General features: G+C 38.3%; 2 protein-coding genes across 6 annotated transcripts in view; one reads left to right on the top strand and one right to left on the bottom strand.

Annotated features, from left to right (window-relative positions):
* Nucleotides 1-10,063, top strand: part of pex5la (peroxisomal biogenesis factor 5-like a) — an 85,296-nt gene extending 75,233 nt beyond the window's left edge. For all 3 annotated transcript variants that reach the window (XM_068591551.1, XM_068591552.1, XM_068591553.1), the window contains 3 exons: nt 111-276; nt 2,984-3,141; nt 5,446-10,063. In XM_068591551.1, the coding sequence (XP_068447652.1) occupies nt 111-276; nt 2,984-3,141; nt 5,446-5,647 (526 nt within the window). In that variant the 3' untranslated portion in view covers nt 5,648-10,063. The remainder of the gene's footprint in view (nt 1-110; nt 277-2,983; nt 3,142-5,445) is intronic.
* Nucleotides 10,064-11,016: 953 nt separating this feature from the next.
* Nucleotides 11,017-26,330, bottom strand: part of usp13 (ubiquitin specific peptidase 13) — a 33,733-nt gene continuing 18,419 nt past the window's right edge. For all 3 annotated transcript variants that reach the window (XM_068591316.1, XM_068591315.1, XM_068591314.1), the window contains exons 12-21: nt 25,214-25,367; nt 24,571-24,745; nt 24,341-24,429; nt 23,609-23,731; nt 20,458-20,481; nt 19,901-20,044; nt 17,577-17,746; nt 15,101-15,290; nt 14,371-14,455; nt 11,017-14,060 (exon numbers count right to left, since the gene is read on the bottom strand). In XM_068591316.1, coding sequence (XP_068447417.1) covers nt 13,964-14,060; nt 14,371-14,455; nt 15,101-15,290; nt 17,577-17,746; nt 19,901-20,044; nt 20,458-20,481; nt 23,609-23,731; nt 24,341-24,429; nt 24,571-24,745; nt 25,214-25,367 — 1,251 coding nt within the window. In that variant the 3' untranslated portion in view covers nt 11,017-13,963. The remainder of the gene's footprint in view (nt 14,061-14,370; nt 14,456-15,100; nt 15,291-17,576; nt 17,747-19,900; nt 20,045-20,457; nt 20,482-23,608; nt 23,732-24,340; nt 24,430-24,570; nt 24,746-25,213; nt 25,368-26,330) is intronic.

Below are 26,330 nucleotides of genomic sequence, written 5' to 3' on the forward strand. Positions count from 1 at the left end.
CACATTATAGCTCTGAGATCTGAAGAGCGCTCCCTCACCAGCCTTAATTCACATTAATCCATAGCTCTGTGTGTGTGCGTGTGCGTGCGCGTGTGCGTGCGTGTCCACAGCGCCCTGCTGCCCGAGGTGAAGGAGCTCTTCCTGGAAGCAGTTCAGCACAACTCTGACAGCATTGACCCGGATTTGCAGACCGGCCTCGGAGTGCTCTACAACCTCAGCGGAGAGTTTAACAAAGCTGTGGAGGCCTTTAATACGGCCCTGTCAGTTCGGCCGGAGGTAGGACACACACACACACACACACACTCACACGTGCGGAAACATGCAGATTACACAGAATGCTGTAGTTGCACAAACACTTGTCAGAGGCACAGATGCAAAATGCAAGAGATGCAAGTGCAAAATGCAAATGACCTAATTTGTAAATGTAACAGGCAAAAAGTTTAAATCTGCATCTGAAATCAAATACATAATTAAATCATAAGTAGTTCCCTTTTTTGCCATCACTTATGAAACAAGCATTGCGTATACTGACATATTTGGAAATACAGTATATTGTAATACAACAAAAATCTAAATACACAGAGAGGTTCTCATATACTGTGTATTGTGCAATACAGAACAATATATTGTTTTCATTAAGAATGTGCCATACAGTATGATTTTAGTACTAATGTTGTCGATCGCCATATTCTTAAAGGGTCAGTTCACCTCAAAACATACAGTACTTTCCAATTACAGCTCGCCGTGCAAATATAACTTATTCTCTGAGATTTCAACATGTTTGTTGCTATTCAGTACATACTTGGGTCTCGCTGGTAGAGATGTCAAAACCGGCCTGACTAAGCTCACTGTAAGCTGTGGTCGTTGAACACATGGATGCTTTGGTTTGCTTCCAGAGACAACATGTCTGACAGCTGGTTGACTCCAGCTGGCACTAAGTTGTGCCAATGATGTAAATTCTGTGCCTTTCATGAAACAATATTCATGAATGATCAGAGGCTCAGTCAAATATTCACAGCGGATACATTTTACAAAACTGGAAATCAGAGGACGCTGGTTGGTCCTCCTATCCGACCAGGTGGCTGTTGATAGGTCGTCACACACACGTGTGTGATCCAAACATGTTCCTGTACAAGCTGTTATTTCAGTAATTAAAGAAATCAGATATAATATATATAATATATCAGATGTAATATAAACAGAAACTATGACTGTGATGCAATAGTACTTTTCTCCAAAATCCAAAATGTACAAGAGTTTGGAAGGAGTTCCATAAAATATAGTTATATTATGGCATTTATCATTCCAAATCACAATTCACTTAAAACTAACCATAATACTGTTGTATGTATAAGCGATTTTAAGTTATTGCGCAACATACGTTATTATTGGTAATAATGGTACATGGTACCATTATTACTATGGTACATTTGAAAATATATTACATATTACAATGGTAATATGTAATGGTACATTTGTAATATATTAGACCTCCGAATATGGAATATACTGTACTTATTTCCATTAAATACAGGATTTGTGATAATCAGTAACATCTATATATACATACTTATAATCTTGGATTATGCAAGCTTAAATGTATTTACTCAGATATGCTGTTTTGTTTTTTTACTTTGTAGTAAGAGCCCACATACACATATATATATATATATATATATATATATATATATATATATATATATATATATATATATATATATATATATATACACATACATATATATGCAATATTAATTATAATTGCAATAACAATATGCATGGGATGTTGCGTCTGTTGGACCATACACTGATCAAACTGACTGAAACATTAAGCACCAAATTTTTGCAAAAGAAAAAAACCCACACACGACACTAAAACGCACACTTGAAACCATGATCTGTCACACGCCACATGTTCTCATGCAAACACATACAGCATGAAGCCCTCAAGCTTGTACACATCCACGCAGAGATGGCGCCACTAATATCAGGGGAGAGCTCACGCAAACAGATGCAATGAAGCATATCAAACTGTCACAGCAATATGTAAAGAAAGAAGCTGCCAAATCTGGCCTTATGAACTCTGGACTGGCACACATTTGCTCTCAAAAGTAGAGCCAGATCACAGCGCGTACACACACACACATGAATACAAAAACACTAAAGCCAGACTTTGACACATATTTTGTCCACAACAAACTAAATAAACACATAATTACAACCACAAACTTTCCCCCCAATCTTTGCATCTCCTTGTGCAAATCACTCTCTGTCCTCCCAGCACTGTCCCAGGCCAGCAAGAATATTACTCACTGTTAAATCCAACCTCCCACATTTGAATTGGTAATATCTGCTCCCCTGCTGGAAAAAAAGACGCTCTGAACACAAAGAGAGATAATTATATCCTGCTGCTAGGCTTAGCCAAAGATGAAGGACCCCTATACTGGAGCAGACCATGACCTCTGTGTGTGACTGTCTACCTGCAGGTGGGAAACAACAGCAAGGACACAGTGTGATGTAACTCAACTCTCCTTAAAACACCCTTGTTAGGTTACTTCTTAGCAGGGAGCTGCATAATGCTCCAAACACTTCCTTGTTATTTGTGCGTCGAAAATTAACAACAGAATTATGTTCCACACGCACACTGCTGTGTTCCCATTTACAAAACTTAATATTATCGAGCTGTGGCAGATTATTCAGCTCCATTTCACTTGCACTTTCCTATTAAAGACAGTCACCTGCCAGGTCTTTCAGAGATGGAAAGCATTTAAGACTTAGAGATCATTAACGAGACATTGCTGGCTAGTTTTAAATGGAGACAGAAAGGAATTGCCATTGAGTATATATTGAATAGATGCAGGAATATTTGTGTCTTAATAACAGCGTCTTAATAACACATGGCACAGTGAACTTTACGAAAAAATATTTTTTATCTTCAACATTTTACATTGCTTACCAACACCACCACTCACCCTTTATCCAGGACTACTTGTTGTGGAACCGCCTGGGGGCCACACTGGCGAACGGGGACCGGAGTAAGGAAGCGGTGGAGGCTTATACGCGAGCCCTCGAGCTGCAACCGGGGTTCATTAGGTCCCGCTACAACTTGGGCATCAGCTGTATTAACCTGGGGGCACACAGGTGAGTCACCTGGGACTAGAAGAGAGTTAGTTATTGTACCTGTTTAAAGAAGTGGAGTGGAGTTAATTAGTGTCGCATAAACAAAAGTCAGGATGGTACAAATTGAAACTCAGCAAATCAAGGCTGTGATTATCAATTTATCTGCCTATATTGTTCTAAATAAGTGATAAATATGTCCGAAAATAGTGACAATTGCACTGTTTACTGTTTAGTATTTAGAATTCTTGTTTTATTACCGCTATGGTTCAAACCTTAAATATGATTAGTCAGCATTAAATCTGCACATTGAAGAGGCTGCAAATGGGGAATCTTTGTCATTTTTACTTGAAAAAGGACTGAAACAATTAACTAATTATTAAAATCATTGCTTATCAACTAATCATTCCAGCTCAAAAGAAATCTCTTGTATTACTATCTTGTGATGAGCATATAGGATGATCAGCAGCACATACATATATGTTGACTGTAACAGCAATTGCTTTCAAATTAGATTCCTTGAATGCTTGGTCAATTATATATTTAAAAAAAAGGTAATGAAAATGTTAAATTTGTATGTTATCGTATGTGACAAAAGACCTGTTGGCCTTTCCATAAAGTTAGTATTACAGAGCTAATTGTGTGAGCTGGCAAAAATATAGAGGGAAATACAATTCAGCATTCATAATACCCAAACATGAGAATTTATATTTCACAACTAGCTCTCTACCTTAATCAAGAACATTATGAACTCATTATGAACCTGCCAGACAACATCCAAAAGTAAGTTATAATATTAGATCTAATTTAGATCGTTTGACCAACAAGCAGTGAATACTTAGCTTGTTGCAGAAAAGCAGCAGTCAGCATTTGTAGCTGAGCGGGTCAGACTCATTTTGATGGTTCAATCACTGACTCCTCGAGCCAACATGTAATTACCTTATTAATGTTCACTCCCAAAGGCAGCCACCTAATTTACAGTTTTAGTATTTGTGACAATGTGCACAACAAAAGTTTTGCCAGCAAATGAGTGGCGCAAAGGGGCTTCCATTTGAAAAAGGATGTGTTGTAAATAGAGTATGGAGTAGAGTCTTTAGCTTTAAGTTACAGGTGTTGCTGCGTTTACAACATCCACACAAAGCATAACAAGGACTTGCTGTTTAAATAGTTAGTTCACTTAAATAACAGAAAAAGAACGTATTCTCCTTGCTTACCTGTAGTAGCCAGGAGTCGCCTATGTTCAATCTGTCTTCATCTTAACAAAATAAAGTGAACCAAATTTGGTTTATGGTGCTAAAAGCATTGAACAATTACAAATAAGAAATTTAACAATGTGTATTTTAGAAACAATGATGGTAAACATGTTTCTGGAAATACACTGGATCGCACACATGCCGTAGGATCACCAGCATGCATTTAAAGGTTCTGCACAAACACGCACCCCACAGGTTTTTAATATTAATATTATATAGAGCTCTGCTCCAAGCACTAATAATAAAGGTATAATTAGTCCCATGCTAGTAGTCCAAGGGAGTCAGAGAGATGTCAAACGAACACAGTTCGTACACATCCACATGGTCCTGCCCAGTCACATCACTGAGGAAAAGCAAAGGTCATCTATGCATCCCTATGTAGCCTAAAAGCCATTGATTGTTGTTGACAGAGGGATTTGAGGTGGTAAACTGTCAAGCTTACATGACAGCCAGAAGCGTGCAAGAGCAAGTTAGTCCCAATAGCTTTCTGTGCTTGCCGGCTTGCTAACTGTCACTTAACATGCCAAGTTAGCTTAACTTTGCATAGTTTACACCCATACAAATTGAATACGAGTGTAATGGACATTCCTATTCAAAGCTCGGTAACAGGATGGCATTTTCATGTGTATTGTTGTAGCTAACTTCCATATAAACTAAACCGACTAACGACATACAGCCAACTCATTGTGGTGAGGTTTTACAGTGATGAAAACCATAAAGTAAGATTACTAAACTCAGAAAAAAAGGACTAAATGAGCAAACTGTAACGACTCACATGCCCTTCTTCACACTTAATGAAATCAAACTGCACCCAAAAACGTCCTATGCAATCATTCACAAAATACCGCATAGTGTCCTCCTTTTTGGTGTTATGGATATGGTCACCCTAACCATGGTACACAACATGTCGTTTGTTTGTTTGTTTGCTCAAACCACTTTGCTGTTCCACTGTGGACTAATAAAGGATTATTGTATCTTCTCTTATCTTGCGCCACAGGATGACCTATTGCAAAATGACCTTAACCTACACAGAATACCCTAAAGCAAACATATTCCTGTTGTTTTTACTCCCCAGAGAGGCAGCCAGTAACTTCCTGACTGCCTTAAGCCTTCAGAGGAAGAGCCGGAGTCGCCAGCAGTCTCACCAAGTGATGTCTGGAAACATCTGGGCTGCGCTGAGGATAGCTTTATCCATGATGGACCAGCCCGAACTCTTCCAGGCTGCAAATATTGGCGACCTGGATCTTCTCATGCGGGCCTTCAACCTAGACATTTGAGGAATGGGAGGTAGTGACAATAGCATCTCCCCTCTTACTTACCCTTCAATTTCTACCCTACAGCCAAAAGCCCAAAGTGCACACATCGGAATGGATTAGATCTGATGTTAAAGACCACAGTGTGGTTTTCATGCACGTCACAAATTATCTACAGTCGTCAAAGTTGTCGTATTTTTCGTCCAAGTACTTGGAGCAGGTCTGAATACAGGTTCCTCCAAGTGCTAGAAGTAACTGCTTTGTGATGGATTTGCACTGCAATTTGTGATTTCCCTGAAGAGCACAAGGACGGGCAAAGATTGTACGAGCAATGCCTTAGAGAACACATCAATTAAAAACTGACTCATCCAGTGGAACAGAGCTGAGCCAGAACAGACAGGCAGGCAGACAGTATGAGCATCTCACACAGGAACCCTCACATGCTGTTTGTAGAGAAAAGATGAGTTTTTGAGAAAGAAATGAAAAGGTTTGTTATCCAATTACTTTCAAAGACTCAAGACTGTCTTGACCCCCTGAAGGATGGATTTAGTGAGCAAATGATAAAGACTGAACCATATGACCTGGAGTTTAAAATTATGTTATTGGCTTGTTTTCATCCTCTTGTGATGGATAATAACAATACTGCATGAGTCATTACTTTCTTGTTTAAAAATTAGCATACTTTAAGAAGTTTTCCCTTTGCATTTCAGGCAAACAGATCTTCCTCAACCCAAGTGGAATGTGCAAACTCAATTGTAAACTCAAATGCATGCCAACAACAATATTTGTTTGGGGCGAAAGAGAGAAGTGGGGTTGCTTCAAGCTTCTATTTCTTCCCTTTATGCTGACTAGTTGGAGAAATACACACAAACGCTGGGCAGCATTGATCTGCAAAGCCTTCATTAGTGTGGAAACTTTCAACAACAAAACAAGTTTTAGTCTAAAAGTCTAAACATGTATATTTCCTTTTCTGAAACAGCTTCAGTGACCCTCACATTGGATTTACACATCATTCTCACATTTTCTTCCCATTATTTATTTCAATACAGTGTACACTGAATTAGGTAGCCATGACTTAAGAAAGCTTGGGGTATTTCTTAATGCAGTCATTTGTATCATTTGTATCCTCCACGGGCAACGAAGCTCATACATTGAATTAAATTAGTCTGCCTCAGCCATCATGCAGAATTTGTATACTTATGTAAGCTTCGGCAGGATACTACCCATATTTCAAAAGTTGTTTTACCATCTGTAAACTTTAAATCACATGAAAACATGAAGTTGTTGTGAATCCACAAAACACATGATGGTATAGAGCCAGTGATTATTACCTCCACCGGGGAGGGTTATGTTTTTGCTCCGGTATGTTTGTCAGCAGGATTACAGAAAAAAAAGAGCGAAAACTACTCGACAGGTTTTTAATCAAACTTGGTGGAAGAGTCTAGCAAAGACCGAGGAAGAACCAGTACATTTTGGAGCGGATCCAAATCTCGTGACACATCATTTTACACTTATGAACACCACGGAAGCAAAACTTTAAAACATGCATTGTTGGGCTTCTCTACGTCACTGGCGTTTCTTTGAAAGTCACCCTATGAAGTGAACATACGTTCCTGGCCGTCCAGGAGAGTAAATGAGAGATAATATGCTGTTCTGTATAGCTCAGCAACTTGGTGTTTATCAGGCGTGTTCTTGGTCTGCTGTAGAAAGTAGGTTTTTATTCTCAGATCCTATGCAAAAGGTCATGTTTTATGTTGCCATTATGAATTTTCTGTTTGTCCCAGTCTGCATTGGTGGGCCAAAATGAAGTGGTGATTCTGTGCTTTGAAAGAGCGCTATCAGTGAAAACCAGAGACCAGTAGAAGAGCCATTTATCATCCAAACCGTACAGCTTTGATGTCACGGTCTGTATGAGAAGAAGTGTTTCATTAGGAAACTGGGGGAGAGCATCACAAGAGAGAAATGTGGTCGATACACACATAGTGTCCTTCTAAAATGTCACCGTCATGTTTTATAACCCTGTGTTGTCGCGGTACGGATTTGCACCCACCAAGTGTACTGACATACAGCATATCAAGCTTTGCTATCAGATATAAGTTATATGTCCCAAATCACAACGAATATTCACTTTCAAACTCACCTTAACTGCACTTTGAGAAGAAAACTTTTTTAAGCGCACAACTGGCAAACTGTAACTGTTGTCCAGCCAGTCCCATTAATATGTTATCCACTTGTGCTTTCAACATAACAAGTAAGATGATATTTTAGGCTGAAACAGGTACCACTGCAGTCAGATGCTTATAAAAATGTTGGCAAAGTCTTTGTGGCCAACCCATGATGTTTAATAGATCTAAGAGGCGGAGGAGCCCAGTGAGACAGCACATATGTGCACACCACTAGCAGTCTGCATCGGCGGGGGCTGACAGTGGACCACACAATGGCAAAGGCAATGAGACCAAAGCAGGAGTGCCCGCACAAATGTATTCAGAGATTGTATTATGATGAAAGAAAGTGTGGCTTTTTTGCTGAAATAATATGTCTATTCAGTAGTCCATCACTTGAATATTAAATTATCATTCAATTACTAAGTTAGTTTCAGCCACGCTAGCAACACGGCTTTATAGATGGAAATGCCGGTCGGTCGGGGCACCACTTGGGTTTAGACTGAAATGTCTCAGCAGCTGTTTGATGGATCACAATGACATTTGGTACCAAAACTCATGTTCCATGCTTTGGATTGTGACCAAATACCTGTCATACTCATGACATTCTCATCAGTCTCAGCAGGACTAAACATTATAGCATGTTGGCTGTAGACTTAGTCCTGCTTGCGTCTATTTGTTAGAGTGGCACAGCTACATTTAGACACCTTTAGAGAGCTCCTACTGTACGTCTGTGTCAGCTAAGTGTTTGCTTCTTAAATCCTCCTCAGGCTTTTATCTTGTAGCTTGTGTGCTAACGCTGCTGGCTAGAAGCACGCTGGTCCAGCATGCTGAGCACCGTCACTATTAGTGTTTCATTTGAGATCACAGTCTCAGCACATCCAAGACTAGTTTCCACGCACTTTTTTCTCCATAAAAGAAACACCCAATCTCCGATAGTTCCGTGAGAGATTGTTGAGAGACACGGGAGTTCTTCAGGCCAGTATTCCTACATTTTAAAATATTAACTCATATTCTGTCTTTTCTGTCAATTGTGTGTTGTAGAAATGCAAAACAAGATGTCTGCTAAGTTGTGATTTCCAAATCAACTCTAGTTTTCTTATAAGGTTGTAGGCCAGTGCTTTTTTTTGCATTTAAAGATACTGTAGTTGTGTTAAAAAATGTATTTTTTTAAGGAAACTTTAAATGGCTAGCTTAAAATATAAACTTCTACTGTATACATTGTACTGCAGCGCATTGAGATAGGATGCCTGATGACAGATTTCTTTTTGTAGAACCTACCTACTATACCTTCTCAGGTGACTTGACCTAGCTTAACGCATGCTAGTGAGGAACAGATCGAGGTTGATCGCATGATCCTCTACATTTATTTTTCTGAATGCTGTTTTTTCATTTGTGTGCATGAAATACATGAAAGTGCTTTTTTTTTCCCGCTCCCACTAACGTAGAAAAATGAAATATATCATGAGGTTTCCTTGCAATATTTTTACAGTGCACTTTTAAAATCTGCAACTTTGCAAACAAACAAAAAGTGATGTATATATCAGTATATATTCTACACCAGATGCTTTTCTTGCGTAGAACAAGTGAGTGTGCGCGACTCGAGCAGAGAAACGAGGGTGAGATGTAATACATTTAATCTCTCTCTCCTCTATGTGCCCTGACTTGAGCTTGAATACTGATACATTGCTGCAACGGCTAATCATAGATATATTCTGTAGTCATTTTGTAATTATAGCTTCTACAAATGATAAATGTACTGGTAACACTTTCAATAACCCCAGCCAGTAAAGCTAGCTGTCTGCTTTTACCACCTGCCTTTTAGTGTTGACACTTGATCATGGTTACCATCACATCAATACATCGTTAAGCACACATTTATAAAGTGACTATATGTTAAATACTGTAAAGTATTATAGCTCTATAAGTTCAGGTTCCAAATCAAAAAACAGTGAAATCAATCATTTTAATATGCTTAGTGCTACATTTACAAAGCCTTGCTCTTAATGCTTTCCATATGGAGACCCAAGGTGTTAAAAATCACTTACAATATGGCATTTTGAAAAAAAAAACATATTAATCATTAATAAAGACAAACATATATTTAACTATTAAATAATGTGTGAAATAATCCAGAAAACTCATCTTATTTTTATGCGTTTTCCCAATAGAGTGTATTACAGGTTTACAATAGTATTTATTTTGTATTGTGTTTGATTGTGTTGAACACACAACCAATGCGGCATTATTTAATATAAATACATTGTTGTTTTTGTGAAATAAAAGACTGATTTTAATTCAAAATACATTTTAAAAAACATTCTTGAATGTTCAATAAGATTGATCTGCAATCAACTTAATGGCCATTTTATGATACTTTTTTAAATAATGTTATTTGAGTGTTTAATTGTTATATTACTGTATTTTACATCATTTATTCATAGTATTATTTATTTAATTTGATCTTCTTTCAGACTGGTTCTTAAAAATAAGGACAATATGGCCTTACATCATTCATTATTGTATTACATTTTTACAGCACTTCCCAGCAGTATATAATACTAATTTCTAATGATAATATTTAAGCATTACTGCCTACAGTAGGCAAGAGAAAATATTCAAGACTTTTCTCAATTACATTAAGACGTTTTTATTATGTTCTAGTTTTGAGGAAACCAAGTTCAATTTTAATGAGGAATTGAGTTATATTTTCAAGACTTTTCAAGGCATACAGACACAATGAACTGTCCATATTTATAGAGCTTTGTGAGTGTGATAACATCAATGTATAGATGTGTTTAGTCTTCTGCAGTAGAGATCAAGTTCTCACACTATGAAATGTTATTCGCAGCATCATTGGTTGGGGTTCATAAAGGTTATCAGTATTTCTTTCTTCACTCCTTTAATTCAACAAGTGTACAAAGGAAGTCTGTTCTAGTTTATTTATCAATGAATCAAACATGTATGAATAAAATGATATTTTGATGAATGAATTTAAAAATTATATACTTTATATACAGTATGAATTATTTATTGAAACACCTACTATAATGCATATTACTCTCCCTGTATAATCACAAGGAAAGCATTAGCACCTTTAAAACATACAATATGAAAGTAATCTTTTTAAAAATAAACTGTTGTTATATATTCTATGCTCTTGTGTCTTTATTTTCCTCAATGAAAACACTTGTTCTGCAGTTTCTTGTTCATTTTTAAAGAGGCCAAGTCTCAACAAAGATGCCGTTTAATAAATGATCCAAACATTGTAAGTAAACAGTGCCAGTGAGTATACTGTCATGACTCTATTCACGTACATCTAAGCCACATTTGGATAAACACATACATTACAAAAGTCACTTTAAAATAATCCCTTCAGGAAATCTATGTAATGAAAGCTACAGAATTGGCACAAACTTGTTTGCAAAAAGGAGTAAAAACGAGTGAAGAGCCTTTTTTGACATTTTGTTAAATGAAAAAAAAGAATACAACTCAGAAAAGTAAACTTGTACAATCCAAATGACTAAATGTCAACGTCTAGTGCACATGCTGACAGTGAATAAGCCCTTTTATGACAAACTGAACCGTTTTAATTTAGAAATATTGGAAGAGACCGAGCTGGAGGGAAAGCTGAAACAGGAAGACAAATTATAAAAACGATAACGCGACACGAAAGCTAAAGGGGAATACAATTAACTGCACAGAATATCTGAAACATTAATGACTAATTATCATTAAGCGAGACGACAAGTTCACCCATTCACTGATGATGTGCAGAGACACTGATTACAGACAATGCTTTGACAGGATGCATTTCGTTTCTGACAAAAAGAAAACCACTTTTTAGAGGAAGAATGGCAGCAACACAAGACTTGCATAGAGAGAACTTTTAGAATTCCCCGCTGCATAGAGAACGAGCACTGTAGCAGCTGATCAAGTAGCATCTGATGAAGGTCAGAGGTCAATGTATAATAAAACCAAAGTTCTGCTCAGGACAGTGTTTTTCAAGGAGAGTACACCTGAAACCCTCAAGGAAAGACATGACTGTCATAAAGGCATAACCTGAGATTGTTAAAAGACATTTTTTATATACCTTCAACTTATTCCAGTTTCTTATGTTTATCAAATATGTCTCCTTTTGTTTCTCGGTACCCTCTTAGGAATTGTCATCTCTTTGAATATGAGAAAAAAATGACATGCAATTTAAATTCTTAAAAGAAAAATGTGTTACATTTTGACATCTTCCTCCAAGAATTAAGGATTTATTTCGACCAAACCTGGTTGTAGCTGATTGTTAAAACAGTGGAAAGACCAAAATGTGTTTTGTGAGTTTCACTCCTGTCAAGCACTTTGTGACCTGTTTGTAAAATGTGCTAAAAAAAAAAAAAAAAAAGTGCTGTTATTTACTTACGTTTCCTCTTTTTAAATGTTCAATTTGAATAACAAATGTTTTACGATGAGCTAAAAAGGAAATTAGGCCTGTCTTAGTTTGAGAGAAACTTGAATTAGCAGGTGTACCGCTGTATATAGCACACACTAACTATGGCATATTTGTCTTCAGTGGACTACAACTACCATCAGCACTGATTGGACATCTACATCAAATGTGGCCAATTTTACCTGAAATAAGGCATTGACTTCTGTAAAATTCTTTAACATTGGAAAGCATTTTCAGCAGAAATCCTTTTTAATTTCAATTTCAGGTCACCAAAGTAGAATTGAGGGTTTGTGTCACTGAAAAAATACCAACACTTTGTAATATTTCTCTGCCCTTTTGAGATGCAACAAATAAATAAAACAAGACTCAATCAGAGGTTCCAAATTCACTTATATCTGACAAACAACCAAATAATGTCTCCGTTGAATTTGTCCAGTACATTTTGAACATACTGAGTAGATAAATGTGAAAAGTACAGTTACTGCAAAGGGCCAGTCCTACTGTAGTTTCAGAGTATTAAAGCTGAGCAGAAGGTTTTGGTTGTTGCGAGCACCAGGAAGTCATACATTCTGCACCTCATTGTTTTTTTACAAGAGATACCTGTCAGCGAGCAGCTGTTATCTTACAGTCCTTTCTGTAGTTGCATATATTGCTTTCGACGTAAAAATGGTTCGTATGCAGAAATGGATTAACTGACCTGTAAAAAGTGGCAACAGGTGAAGGAAAAACATTAATTTTAACTTTTGGGTCACAGTCTGAATCTGTCTAGAGTGATGAAGGAACTAACCTGGACCAGCTGCAGCCGAGAGTTAAAGTTTTTACTATGAACTTAATGAACAAAAGAAGCTCACTGCACTTAGAATACGTACAACTTTGCTAATATTAGAGCTCAATTATATGCAATGCTGTCATCTGTTATACTAATGGCCACTTTAAGGATTTACAGGTTCAGCAGTTCTCAAGTTGAAATTAAAGATATCACATTCAATTGCCTAGAGTGGGATATAAAATGTCCAACTCCATCAGCTGCAAAATATGAATTGTTTTAGTCAAAAAGTGCTTTGAAAGAAGGAAAATATTTCGTTCTTGAGCTCTCAAACAGTTTTCCTTAAGTGGCTTCTCGTTAAAAGGTACAAACTTACACCATCTCCAAGGAGAACTGGAGCAGGTCTGAGCCATTATTCAACCAGTAGTACTGAATTTTAACGAAAGTATTTGTAACACCTATTAGTTTTTTTTTACTTAAAAGTAAAATGCAAAGGCAGCAGTAGTTTCTTGTTTGTTGTTGCAGTTTCAGAGCATTTCAGGGCTGGCAGTGAAGCCATTTCAACGTACATTTATAAAATGTACCACTTTGAAAATACTGGCACAGTAGCAGAAGGCATGGAGGAGGAACAATGAGATTGGATATGTGACATTATTTTGAATACAGTAGTGGAAATTGCACACATCCCTCTGCACCTAAACTGCCAAGAAAATGTCTTTTCTTAAACATGAACACACTGAAGAATACATTTAAAGCAGAACATAACACAAATGCACAAAAAGCACATTGCTTTCCCTTTCTGACCAGGGTTTCTGGTTGCTCCTGAATGACATCACGTTAAGGCGAGCGGCTGGTCTGAAAGGTTATTTCCATTATTTCCAGAGCGGCTGTTATTAAGGTTGTCTGAAAGTCTTCTGGGTGGAAGACTGCGGTTCTTTAAAAAGGTTGCATGGTGGAGGGGCGTTAACTTCAGTTTAACTGCTAGATAGTCGATGGTAAAAGTAGATGTAGCCCAAGTCTTTTGGAGGCCTTTCTGACAAACACACTTTGTGGTCGTTGTAGATCACCCATCTACAAGAAGAAAAAAGAACATTTGTGGGAAAATACCTTCGGAGATGAATGAGTAAATGTATTATTTTCACTCAGAAATAGGCTGCAATTGAATACTAATTTGTCAGACTTCTGGTGGCAAAAACCAACCAATAATTATCAAATTATTTTAGAATATGTATTTCCAGAGATGAAAACAGGTTAGACCGTGAAAAAACAGACATTTTTGGGACTGACTGGGAACTCATGATAAAAGATAATTAATATACTGTCAGTTCTTTCCCACAATAAACTAAGTAAAAACAAAGAAGAGAAACTGTGTGCAACTCACCTTCCCTCCTTTTTGATGTGACAAACATAATGTCCAGACATTGTGGATGCTCCCATGTGACTGATGAAAGCAAAGAGCTCATAACCTGAAAAGGGGAATACAAAGTCAGAGGACACATTGTTTCACAAATACTAAAAACCTTATACAAAACTCTCTTATCGATAAGCCGTTTAAATGAACAGCTTCAGTAGAAGGATATATAAACACCAGGCTTTCATCTGCATACATGCAAGCTTTAAAAGACTCTTTCAAGCCTCTACACCGGTGGACACATTCAGATAAAAAGGGTTGTTTCTGATGAAAATGTCTTTATGCTTCTGTGAATAGTGACAAGAAAAAGACAAGAATAAAATAAATAAATGGTGAAATGCCAGAACGTCTGCATTACTAATGGAATTTTATGATTTTTACCCACAATGTTGCTTTGTTTGAACATAATTTGTAGAGAAGTATGTAGAGGCATGAATACATTGTCATTCTTAACGCTGTTCACAAAGAAAATATGCACAAAGATCCTGAATCATGTTTTGTGTCTCTGGTTGGTCAGGATGCTGTATCAGCGTCAGACATTAATTGGAGCTTTCAAGGTACATAATGTCCTGGTGTTATTAGAAAAATAGTAAAAGTCAACCTCTCATTACTTGATGAACTTTAGATGAGGATCAGAAAATAAAATAAATAACGATAGATACGACAGCTACAATTAATGAAATGATGCAAAGCCACCCACGTCCTGGTCCGTCTTTGACCCGCGGACCTGACGCGTCTCTGTCTGGAGACAGCGTGGCGTCGCTGTGCGAGTTGGCGTTGGAGAAAGCGTTGTCATTTGGCTCCGTGTCAGCCATGTCTGAGAGAGCATCGCTCTCCTCCTCCTCCGGATGGATGAAGATCCAGTCGAGTGCTCGTTCAAGGTTATTGTTCTGAAAGCACATTTTAAGTTTACAACATAAGTTCCTTCTAATTCAAAACCAAAATGTCTGTAATATATCAATATTGAGGGAACATTTTGATTTTTTATCAATTTCAGGTGTTCCAATTTTTTCGAGTAAAGACAACTTTTCCATTTGCTGTTTTGAACATGTTCTGTATGAGGACGCTCCGCACAGTAGCATATCATGACTGAAGCGGCACTATGTGCAGCATATTGGCACATAGAAGACATATGGCCACACATATACAAAACATATGAGTCCATAATCTGGGCTGAGGATAAGAAATGTTCGTGTTTCATCTTGTTTTCTGTCTTTTATTCCTTTCCTATTGTATCTTTATCAAGCTCCTCAAAAAAAACTAGGCACTGCTGAACATCATTTATTGGAGAGGAGGCAGCAGGTATCCATCTGTACTAAATCCCCCCTTTTAATCTAAAACAGAGGTGTGATTCCTGGAGAATGCCCATCTTGATTCGCTAATAAAGCAGTCTGCTCTTTTTCCCCCGTCTCTCCCAGTCAAGTTACTGAGGTTGAAAAAAGTCCCTCCTCTTAATTCTAGACTAATAATAAACCAAGCCATAAGACCCCGCTCTGCTTCACACCTGCATCCCACTCATGAGGAATATATGTTCTTTTTTCACTTTAACATAATGGATGGAGGTTGGTGGTATCGGGGACGATAAACAAAGAAGCCTGGTGTCTATTTTTATGCTTTAATAACAGTCTGCTGTGTTATTTTTTGCTGAGGGGGCAGTTTGAAATATGAAACATGAAATGTGAGAATCTGGGCCCATTTCAAAAGAAAAAAAAAATAATTTGCTAGAGCCACATTCCCTTTGATTCACACACAAAACAAATCAATTATTTTGTACTTTGCATTATTTAAAATGTATTGATTTGTAAGATGTGATGATAAGCGGGCTAAATATGTCTTTGAGGCTGCATTAGTGCCCATATGCTACTGGGACCTGTCGACAAGACATCTTTAATCACTCTGACCTGTGAGGACCTATTCAATTTGCAGTCTGTAAAGCAAACAAGTAGGCCAGCCAAGCCATTTTATGCGTGACAGAGTTTGGTTTTATCATCTCACCCTCTCTTTTTTCAAACAGCTCCTCAATTCATGCCAACTTCCTGCTATGTAATGAACTACCTCACTAGGACACGCTTTTTCTGTGGTGTCAGGTGGTCATTGCTTCCTCAGATGTATTTTTCCTTCCATGTAACTCTTTATTGTCTCTGTGAGTCCCAGACTGGGGCATGACGAATAAACAACACAAAAATACAGATACTCGGCAGCGAATATTTTGCATCTAGAATATTCATACCGAATAGTTTAGATGCAATACACTTTTTCAATTAAAGGTTTGAATAAGTTCATGTAGGCCGGAGGACCAACTACCAGGATCCTGACTCAGATCCTGACCACAAGTAAATTGTTGTGTAACCTAACTACTGTAAACTATTTTATTGAGTTTCCTTTTGTTCAAAATTAGTGAATTTAAACTCCCTCTGGTAAAAAATGTAGACATTGAATATGACCCTTTTATTGTGAAAGGTAAGAATGAAAAGAGTGTATCTGGTATCCGCTGCCTTTGTCAAGGTTGAATGGAGTAATACATTTTGCCGTCTTGGTTTGGGCAGGGCCCTAATATACTGTACGTTTTAAATGTGTCCGTTCTGCACAACATGGTTGGTTGATGCCTTTATCCTATTATATCCTTTGATGCCATGGAAAAACAAATCAACCTTGTTCCAGTCAAAACTTACGCCCTTTTTTTCACTGCGTAAAGTGTGTGTCAGGTGTGAAAATACATATGACAAAATCAACGATGTGCCAATTAATCACACAAAAAAACTCAGTGTGTAAAGGCCTAAAGGAATGAGCGCCACTTACAGACGTCTGACTTTCTAGAAGTAATACTGTTTCCTTTGGTCATGAGGACCATCACTGCACACTAGCTACCCATTCTTTTCTGCTCATTCAAAACAAATTCATGTAACCACAATACAGCAGCAGAGTATTTTAGTCACAGAAGGAGGATTAGACCAAAAGTGTTCACAACGACAAATGTAGAAACTCATAAACTGGGGTTGATTAACAATAACCAACCTACAGTATACAACACATGTTGGGGATTAGGACACATTTGAATTGGCTAGCAGAAAAAAAGATGAGTTGAAAGAAGTCTAGCTGCCAGCTAATGAGAAAAAAAAGAGTTATTTATTATTGTTCCAAAGTGTAAAGATGAACAGAGTGGGCAGAAGACTGACCGTGGCTTTGAGTGCCTGGATGCTGTGAGCACGGGGGAAGCCCATTGAAGTGAGGATGGCGATGCTCTCCTCAGGGGGCGAGTTGCCCAGCAGAGTGGCGCCCATGGGGCTGTCAATGGTGGATGGACCAGGATCCATCATGGAGGGCAGAGTGAGAGGTTCTGCAAAGTCTGAGAAAAGATGGAGGGAGACAATAATAATGAGATGCTGTCGCTCTCTATTTATATTCAACCAGATCTATGAATATATTCGTGCTGGCGGTCCAAGTTAGCAACTTCTAGACATATTTTTGCCATTTGTTGTGGTGCCAAAATGTTTTTTTAAACAAGTAAAACATTTATTTTTAACAAGTTCATGAATAATATATCGGACGGGTGATAAAACGTCTGAAAGGGTGAAGCACACTATAATTTGCACTGTAGCAGATTATAGCTTCAGCTAATTTGCATCTGTAGTCCCTTGACAGGTCATAACAAACATAACACAATAGCAAACAATATTAACGACAGTCCAGAAGAAGGCAAAAGAGGACCACTGCATACATTTAAATCAATTCAAGAATCTTAACACTGGAAACTACTTATATAAACATGTATAACCTCTGCATGAAATACATTTACTAATTTCCAAGTTAACTTCAATGCTTTGTGCACTTTCAGCAGATTCAAGTGAAAGTAAAGTAACCCTCAATCTGGGAACAAGGGCCCTCCAGTTGTAATCACTCGACTGTTGGTCAAAAACAGAGCTTTCATTACCAACATGGCCATAAATGAAAATGCGTACCACTTAACTACCACTCCTGTGTCGCTCTCAGTCTCCTTGTCTCGTGTCCTTTTGATTACCCATAATACATTTGTTGTTATGCTACAAGAAGAAAACTCTCTTGCAGTCAAAGAAATTAAAGACAAAACTTAACAGTTCATTTTAGGCTGTGAAGAGACATTTTTCTCAATTGATTATCATTTGCCTTCTTACACCCAGTTTCATTCTGTGTTTGGATCTCATCACATAAAACTATTCAAGAAGTTTACTATTCCAAAAGGCTCAATTTTATTTTCTACCAAATTCCCAGTAAAAATAATTCCAATAAATAGGTATAATAATTGAGTCACCTTCCCTGCACAGTGAGCCTCTTATGAAACATAAGTCATTAGTTCATTGTTGTCAATGCAGCACTTAAGGTTCAACTCAGTCAAAAAGACATCTATCTAAAAATGACTGAAAAAAAATTCAAAGTAATGTTAATGGCAAGGGATGAAACCAAACAAATGTGGGTTAGGAAAAAGTAACCTTTGTGCAGCAGGCAGGAAAATACCATTTTACTGAGGTTATTGAGCGTGAATGCAGTGCTTTTTGCAGATGCATTATGCCCATTTAAAAACCAACAGGCTGCTCTAATTTCTCTTCACTGTAGAGGCCCTTTACAGCCAACCAGGGAAATAAAAGTGATACGAGTCAACGCCTCATGGGACTGCCTCTACACATGAGAGGCTATACAAGACACAAAGTCAGCCCCGACAAAGTTTCTGGTGAAGATCACACACACACACACACACGTGCGCACACACGCGCACAAAAACAACTTAACTGTAATGGAAGAACTGGAGATGTGACATGTCACTTTGAATTACCTTTGTGCTCAAAACGTCCCATACAAATAAACTTGCCTTTGCTTTGTGTACTTGCTGCAGAAATGTTGTTGGCAGGTCTGCAGAGGCAAAGTCTTTTGCAGAAAAGACTCAGACTCAGCTTATTGCAATGGTTGGAGAACCACATCTCTTTCAGCGCAGCTGCTGTTCTCATTATTTGTCGCTGGTATTTTTGGGTTACGATTGCTCCTTTAACCCTCAACGCTAACGTAATACCCTCTTCCCACGCAGTATTTCTTGTCATCACTATTTTTTCTCGACTATTTTTGATCATTAGACACTTACAATACATTTAGACATTCCTTTTCATATTTTAGATCTCGGCTGAGAATAGCTCTATAACTGGAGCCAGATATACAGTTACAACCTTTTTTTAACACTGCTAGCATCTAGGTTTATTTTATTGAACAGGAAAAGCCATCAACCCTCAAGTCACACTCGGTGCTTGAAATTTGAGCCAACATAGCAGACCTTTCTAAATCGTGCTAAGTTCTTTTGTGATGTTCTTTCTCATTATCTGTAAACACATCACATTGTAATTTACTTGAAACTATGACGGAATTGTGCTTTTTTTTTCATGCTTTTGCTTGCACTGTCATTCATACGGTAAAATATATAATTTGTGTCTGTTGATGTCTTTATATGTTTCATTTGAATGCCGTGATGTTCGCTTACCCGGCTCCTCCATGTGGGCTATGATCCAGTTGAAGGCCATCTCTGGGCCCATGTTGCCCGTGTAGTAAACCGCCTTCCTGCAGGCCTCCAGCGGGAAGCCCATCTCTGCCAGCTGCATGACTGCCGCCTCGTCTATTTCTGGAGCTGTGAAGACGACAGACATCAATAACTAAAAAACATAGCTGTTGCTGAGTCAACACCGCCGGTAACCTAACAAGTTAAACAACCCGACAGATCTGTGGTGGCAGTCTCTTTGGGCCTCATTAGACAAAGAGACCATGAGAGAATCCACTCTGCGGACGTCTTTATTGAGGGATGATTTATCAAGGAGAATGAAAAAAGTCTGGCTAACAAGCAGAGCCACGTGGAAAAGTTAAGTTTGGGAGGAAGTAAAGAGCAGCTGCAGCACCTGCTCGAGCAGACATGGTCAGAGGTTTAGCTGCATAGCATTAATCATTGGTGTCCAAAATACATTTTCCATGGCTATAACTTTTTCATTTAGATAGTGAATAGATACTGTATAACTGAGCTATGCGAAAGAAACATTAAATACTCACAGTCTATGGAGCTCATGGAATTATCTGAAAGAGGAGAAGAAACATTTCAAGACGCCGAACAATGAGATCACACACTATCACTGCTTTTGTGCATTTTCTTTTTTATTAGTGTGGTTTGGAGTACTTTCACTGACAATAATGTTTATTAAGCTACAGATAATACCAACTAAACCTCAAGAATCTTCCAAAATTGTGCTTGGGTAAATAATAAGCTGCTGCAGATATTTTGGTAAAATGGACACTGAATCAGTTTGCTGACACGATGACTCTACTGTTCTTGTGCTGATGTTACACTACGCTGTAACATTTACCATAATGGACACTCATGGGCACAAGGGCCGCTGCTGTGCAATCATATTAGGGATGTCCCTTTATAGACAAAGTTAGATGCAAGATCGGCTCAAGCTAAGCTTTTGGTGGGGCCTCGTCACCACCTGCAGTGAGCAGATTGCCCCAACTATTCACAAGCACTGCAATCGCAATTTGAGCAATTCATGTTTGTATGAAAACTAAACAAAGACAATCTCTTTCCTGATTCTTCTTTTACTTTTGTTTTCATCCTTTTGTCAGAGTTTTAGTTGTTTCCAGTTTTAGTTTTTTTGTCCTGGTCACAACTATTTCTCAAGTGCTGCCTCCCTCTCTTGCATATTTTTATTGACTTTAGAAAAAACAAATCACATCATGGTTCATTTTAAACTATGTGTATATTAATTGTTCCACTTTAATCTTGAAAGGAGACAATCAGATTAGCATTTTGTGTACAAAATAATAATTTTAAATCACAAAAAGCCATGATACATTTTTTTCTTCCATTTCCTTAATGTTCTGCAATAATTGAGTGAATGGGTGATACACTGACCAATGACAAATAATATGGTTCAAGCAGCATATAGGGAAATACATGTGGGCTGTACTGTGAAATCAATAGGAAGCAATGAAGCCTTTCGGAGACAGAGAGTAACCAGTGATTAATCACTGGTGAAGCCAGCTGGGGGATAATGGGCCAGTGGTTAATTTGCAAAACCCATCATATGAAATCCATCAGAAAATGCATTGGGGAAAAAACACTTAATTTCCAGATGATGTACACACTGGTAATTGTTTTAACCTCTCTGTCTAGAGGAAGAGAAGCTCTGAAAATTAAAAAAAATCAAATAACTCTACCACCTCTGATTTACGACATCCAGACAACATTTATGCATATTGTATGCACTGGTTTTACTGTGGGGCTCTATGATTGCTGCAGAGCTTGCTGCTAAACGCAGATATGCAACGCTGCCTAAGCAAGGTAGTTTCAGCTCAAAGACAGAACAATTTATGTAACGGTCTGAAGACTTTAAAGTAGACGCACTGCTCCAAGAAGCCAATTTCATGTGTTTAGAGGTCTGAGATAGTAGGTATCATTCACTCTTAAAATATTAAGGCATACTCAGAAAAACATGTTCAGACTTTAGTTTTGTCCTTGGAGTTTCCTGTCTTTAGAAGCAGCAGGCTAAACGATTTTGTAAAGCTCTCAGAAAGTCTGTTAATGTGGGACACTGCTTCCTGATGTTCCTGTGTCTTTGCGCTAGAACCCTTTTTTGTGTTTGTGTTTGGAGCTTGAGACGGCGCAGAACACTCTGTGCTTCACGCCTGTTAAAATATTAAGGAGGACACTGATAACTTGATGTAGCTGAACTTTGCAAACAACGGAAGAAGGGATGAGAATCACATTCACATCGGAGACAAAGAAAAAGACAAACAAACGGAGGGAGGTTGTAGTTTTGGCCTTTTGGAAGATAGAAAGACAAAAAAAAGCTCAAGAATGTATGTCTTGCTCAAAATATCACAAAGCATCAAAAAGTCTGACGCAACAAAGTTTTCAAGAAAAGTAACAACAATAACGTTTGGGCTCCAAAACGCACACACTACCTTACTAGTCTCAGAGCCCCAGGGAGTGCATTACAAGGGGATCTTATAAAATCATTAGAACTTATTAGGCTTAGCCACACTGTGAACACAACAACTTTTAAGTAATTTATTGAGCATGCCTTTCCTGTGGGATTCCATTTAATATGCCCTGAAGAGAAAACCTGGGTGGCTTTGAGCAGAACATCATATCAGAGACAATTTCATGGATCGTTTGTCTCTGTCACAAAAATCCCCTCACACCTCCTGAAAAGGATGTTAGGTCGCAGCTTTGGGACAACATACATCTGAGTTAGTTATCAAAGCAACACGGTATTCCACTTTATTGGGAACAATCTGATGTACTGTATGCTGTCTCATATGTAGAAAAGGTTTTAGTATTTAGTACACTACAATTTGAGTGTTTGGCCCGCTGGGTAAAAAAAAAGATTTAAAATCTGATGCGCGGAGAAAGTAATGCCCTTTAAAATGAATAAATGGACTGTAAAACTGAACCTGAAGGGCCAAAAATGCCTCCAGTAGTTAAGAGCACTGTTTTATTTCCTTTTTTTACCCAAGTAGTCATGCACAAATGCAAATATATCCCTGTAGGACACTGAAAGTGAGTCATGGCAGCTTGTGACCAGGCGATCCTTCTCTGTGAATTATGGGTTAGAAAAATGGAGCACTGTTTGATCTGAAAACAGGGGAATATATCTGAATATCCAAAACAAATGTTGGCACTAATTGCTATTTGTAAATGTGCAGTAGAAATGAAAAAAAAGAACAAAGTGTCAGATAAAAGGGGCAAAACATGTAATTTACACTACCCAACTTTTAATGTAGTTGTCCCAACTATATTGACCTGTCTCTTAATGCTGTGGTTCTTAAAAGGGGGCATGTGTACCCCTGGTGGTACATGAAAGCACTCTAGGGGGTATGTGAGATTAACAAAAATTTAAAAAATAGCATCCATTAAAAAATCCTTTAAAAATAGATATTTTTATAAATATTCAGTCAAATATAAGAGTAAGTTTATGAAGATAATTATATATATTCTATATTAAATCAGACACTGATGGCACAGTGCTGTGTATTACTTATTTTGTCAACCAAAAATGATTTTGCACTGATTAGAGGGGGTACTTGGCTAGAAAAATATTTTACAGTGGGTAAATCACTGAAAAAAGGTTAAGAAACCACTGTCTTAATGCACGCATGCACACACGCACACACACTCACACAAAATAGACTTGTTCAGTACCTCTGGTGTCTTCAGCGAGCACGATGGGAGGCAGGAGGTCAGGCAGCTCCTGTTCACTCGCCTGCAGCCCAATAGCCCGCAGCCTGCTCAAATCCAGAAAGTCTGGAACATCAATGGCCAAATCTATACAGGGATAGACACACATGAAACCTCACTGAGGAATACATTGACATTTATGGCGAGCAGAGTGTTTGTATTGCCTCCTGAAAATATGATTCTAAAATTGTCTTAGTCCATAGACTTACAATGAGAGAGTCCAAAGCAGTATTTACATTTTAGTTGTTTTTTATCCTTTTGAATTTTTCACACACATTTTTCAATTGTTCTAGTATCAATTGGTTGTTTGATATTTTATGTTATTGTAATGCTGGTACTTTAAAACAATTAGATGGTGTATGCACTTGTTTTTGAACACCACTCACAGCTTCCACTGAGGTGTGAACACATTGTATGTACTTGATCAAGTCAGGTGTTCCTGCTAGCTGTTTGTGTAAATGACATTTGAATAAACCCTTGATTATGTTTGCGATGTGATAAGAGAACCAAGAGAGTTTCTGCAATGTAAGATTTAATTTAGTAAATTTTGGACTCAAAATTGTCTGGGTTCACCCTGTGAATTGCTGTTTGATGGTGCCCTCTGCTGGACATTTACAACACTACAAATACTTATAACACCTGAGTCACAACATTGATGGAGGCCAGTGAAAGACGTGAAGGGTAACAGATAGTTACCTAGTTTCTTCGGCACCCAGTCAACCCCGAATGTAAATTTCTTGATCTGCAAAACCAGATACTCTGGGAAGGAGGCGAAACGGGAAGTTCTGCAGAGGGAAGAAATTAAATGTTAAAAAAAAGGAAGTAAAAATTGTAGAAATACAATATTAATACAGTTTGAATCAAAAGGTGTGAGGTGATGAAAAAACAGTGTTTCAGGGCCCAAAAACATGTGGACCTTTGCTTACTTCACTCCAGCTGACTTGGCCTGCAGCGCTGAGCTCCAGAAGTCAGGGACGTTTTCCGGCTCTGTGAAGGCCTGCAGGCAGGCGGTGAAGGGGATCCGCGCTCTAACCGGCTCTGGAGGAGCCCGCATGTTCTCCTCGGCCTCCCTTCTCTTGGTCTCGTATGCCAGCAGCTCCTCTGGTAGAATTACAACAAAGTCAAACACTTTGAGCTGCAAGAAGTGTAAACATCTGCAAAACACCAGATTGCACTTGGGGCAATTTTTAAGTTGCATTATAATATCAATAAAATATGTTCAAGATGGCTGCGTGACAAGACAGATAGCCTCTGCTTTCTTCTACACTGCATCAGCCAAAGACTATCACTTCTGCCACAGTAACATTTGTTAAAAGGAATTATACAAGACCATAAGCAGTCACTAGTAGAGACAAACATGTTCTCCCTCACTCTAAACTACACAGCCTTCAGTCTGGCACTCAAAGACCTTCTGTGCCCTTTCAGAGAAGAACCTGCTGATTCCCCAGCGGCTGGTGCCACCTGAGCCCAGCGGCATGCAGCTGTATCGACCAGAGCCAGCTGTGGCGTGCTGGTGCAGCAGATCAGTGTGTGTGTGTGTGTGCGTGTGTGTGAGTGTGTTCCTTTTACCTCGATTTGTGGCCATCTCAATGGGAGCTGGCAGCTGGATGCAGTAGTCCACCCGTTGACTGTAACGAACCCGACGTGACTGGCAGCACTGAACTCGCTCCTCCACCAGGAAGCGGAAGACGTCACTTGGATTCTCTGAGCCTGCGCTGTTTCTCTGTAAGAGAACAACGTATAGAGAGGATGGAATTTATTTTTACGTATTGCAGAAAGAGTGTTTTGGTATAAAGGTTGTTAAAAAATACTTTTAAGAGTAAGTACTTTTGAAATTACTTTTCAAGTTCCAGGTCAAAAACAATGATTGTTATTTAAAGCACCGCATGTCAGCTTCAGAGCGTGCAGAAGCTTCACATGTACCAGGAACACGTGAAGGTTCTGTGACACATGACAGCCTGAGGTTTCAAATGCAACTCTGACTATGAATCTATTCTTTGCTGCGGCCCATTACAGCCACCTGGCATGACTTCAACCCAACTGCTGTTTGACCCACATCTCTTAATACAGTCATTTAAATTGTAGATGACACTCTTTCATTTAGGATCCGCCTCAACTAATTGTACCGTCCATAACTGAGTGCGTTACATCAATTCCAAATCACGGGCACATTAATCATCATCATTCAGCGGCTCTGTGTCACTTCACTGCTCATGAACAGGGGTCACTGAAGTTTACACCGTGTTTATTTGAAGACTGTGATGAAGGATAGCATCGTGCATTCACACACTGGTTTCACCGCAGCTTTTTTGCAACCCAGCCCTTCTATTCTCAGAGGTAATAGAAATACACTAGTTATAATTTTACTCAGGTCAAGCATGTAGCCTGATATAGGCAGAGTAACATGTTGCTGATGATGGTGGCTTTAGTCACACACACTGTCTGGATAACTATATTTGTGTCTAGTTTAAAGACAGCAGTACAGGCAAGTAAATGGACAAAGGAAGGGTAAAACAGGTCTCTGGAATAAGAGCTGCACTGCAACTTGTATTCAATTTTTTTCTTTTTGACAGTCTTTTTACATTTCAAAATGAATGTGCTTAATTCTTTTTGAATCTTGTTTTCTTCTGCATTATGTTTTGGTGCTTTTAATGGTTTTATGTGAAGTACTTTGAATTGCCTTGTT

Source organism: Clinocottus analis, unplaced genomic scaffold (assembly GCF_023055335.1).
Source record: "Clinocottus analis isolate CAN_PGR_092001 unplaced genomic scaffold, fCliAna1.0.p SCAF_25, whole genome shotgun sequence".
Lineage (NCBI taxonomy): Eukaryota > Metazoa > Chordata > Actinopteri > Perciformes > Cottidae > Clinocottus > Clinocottus analis.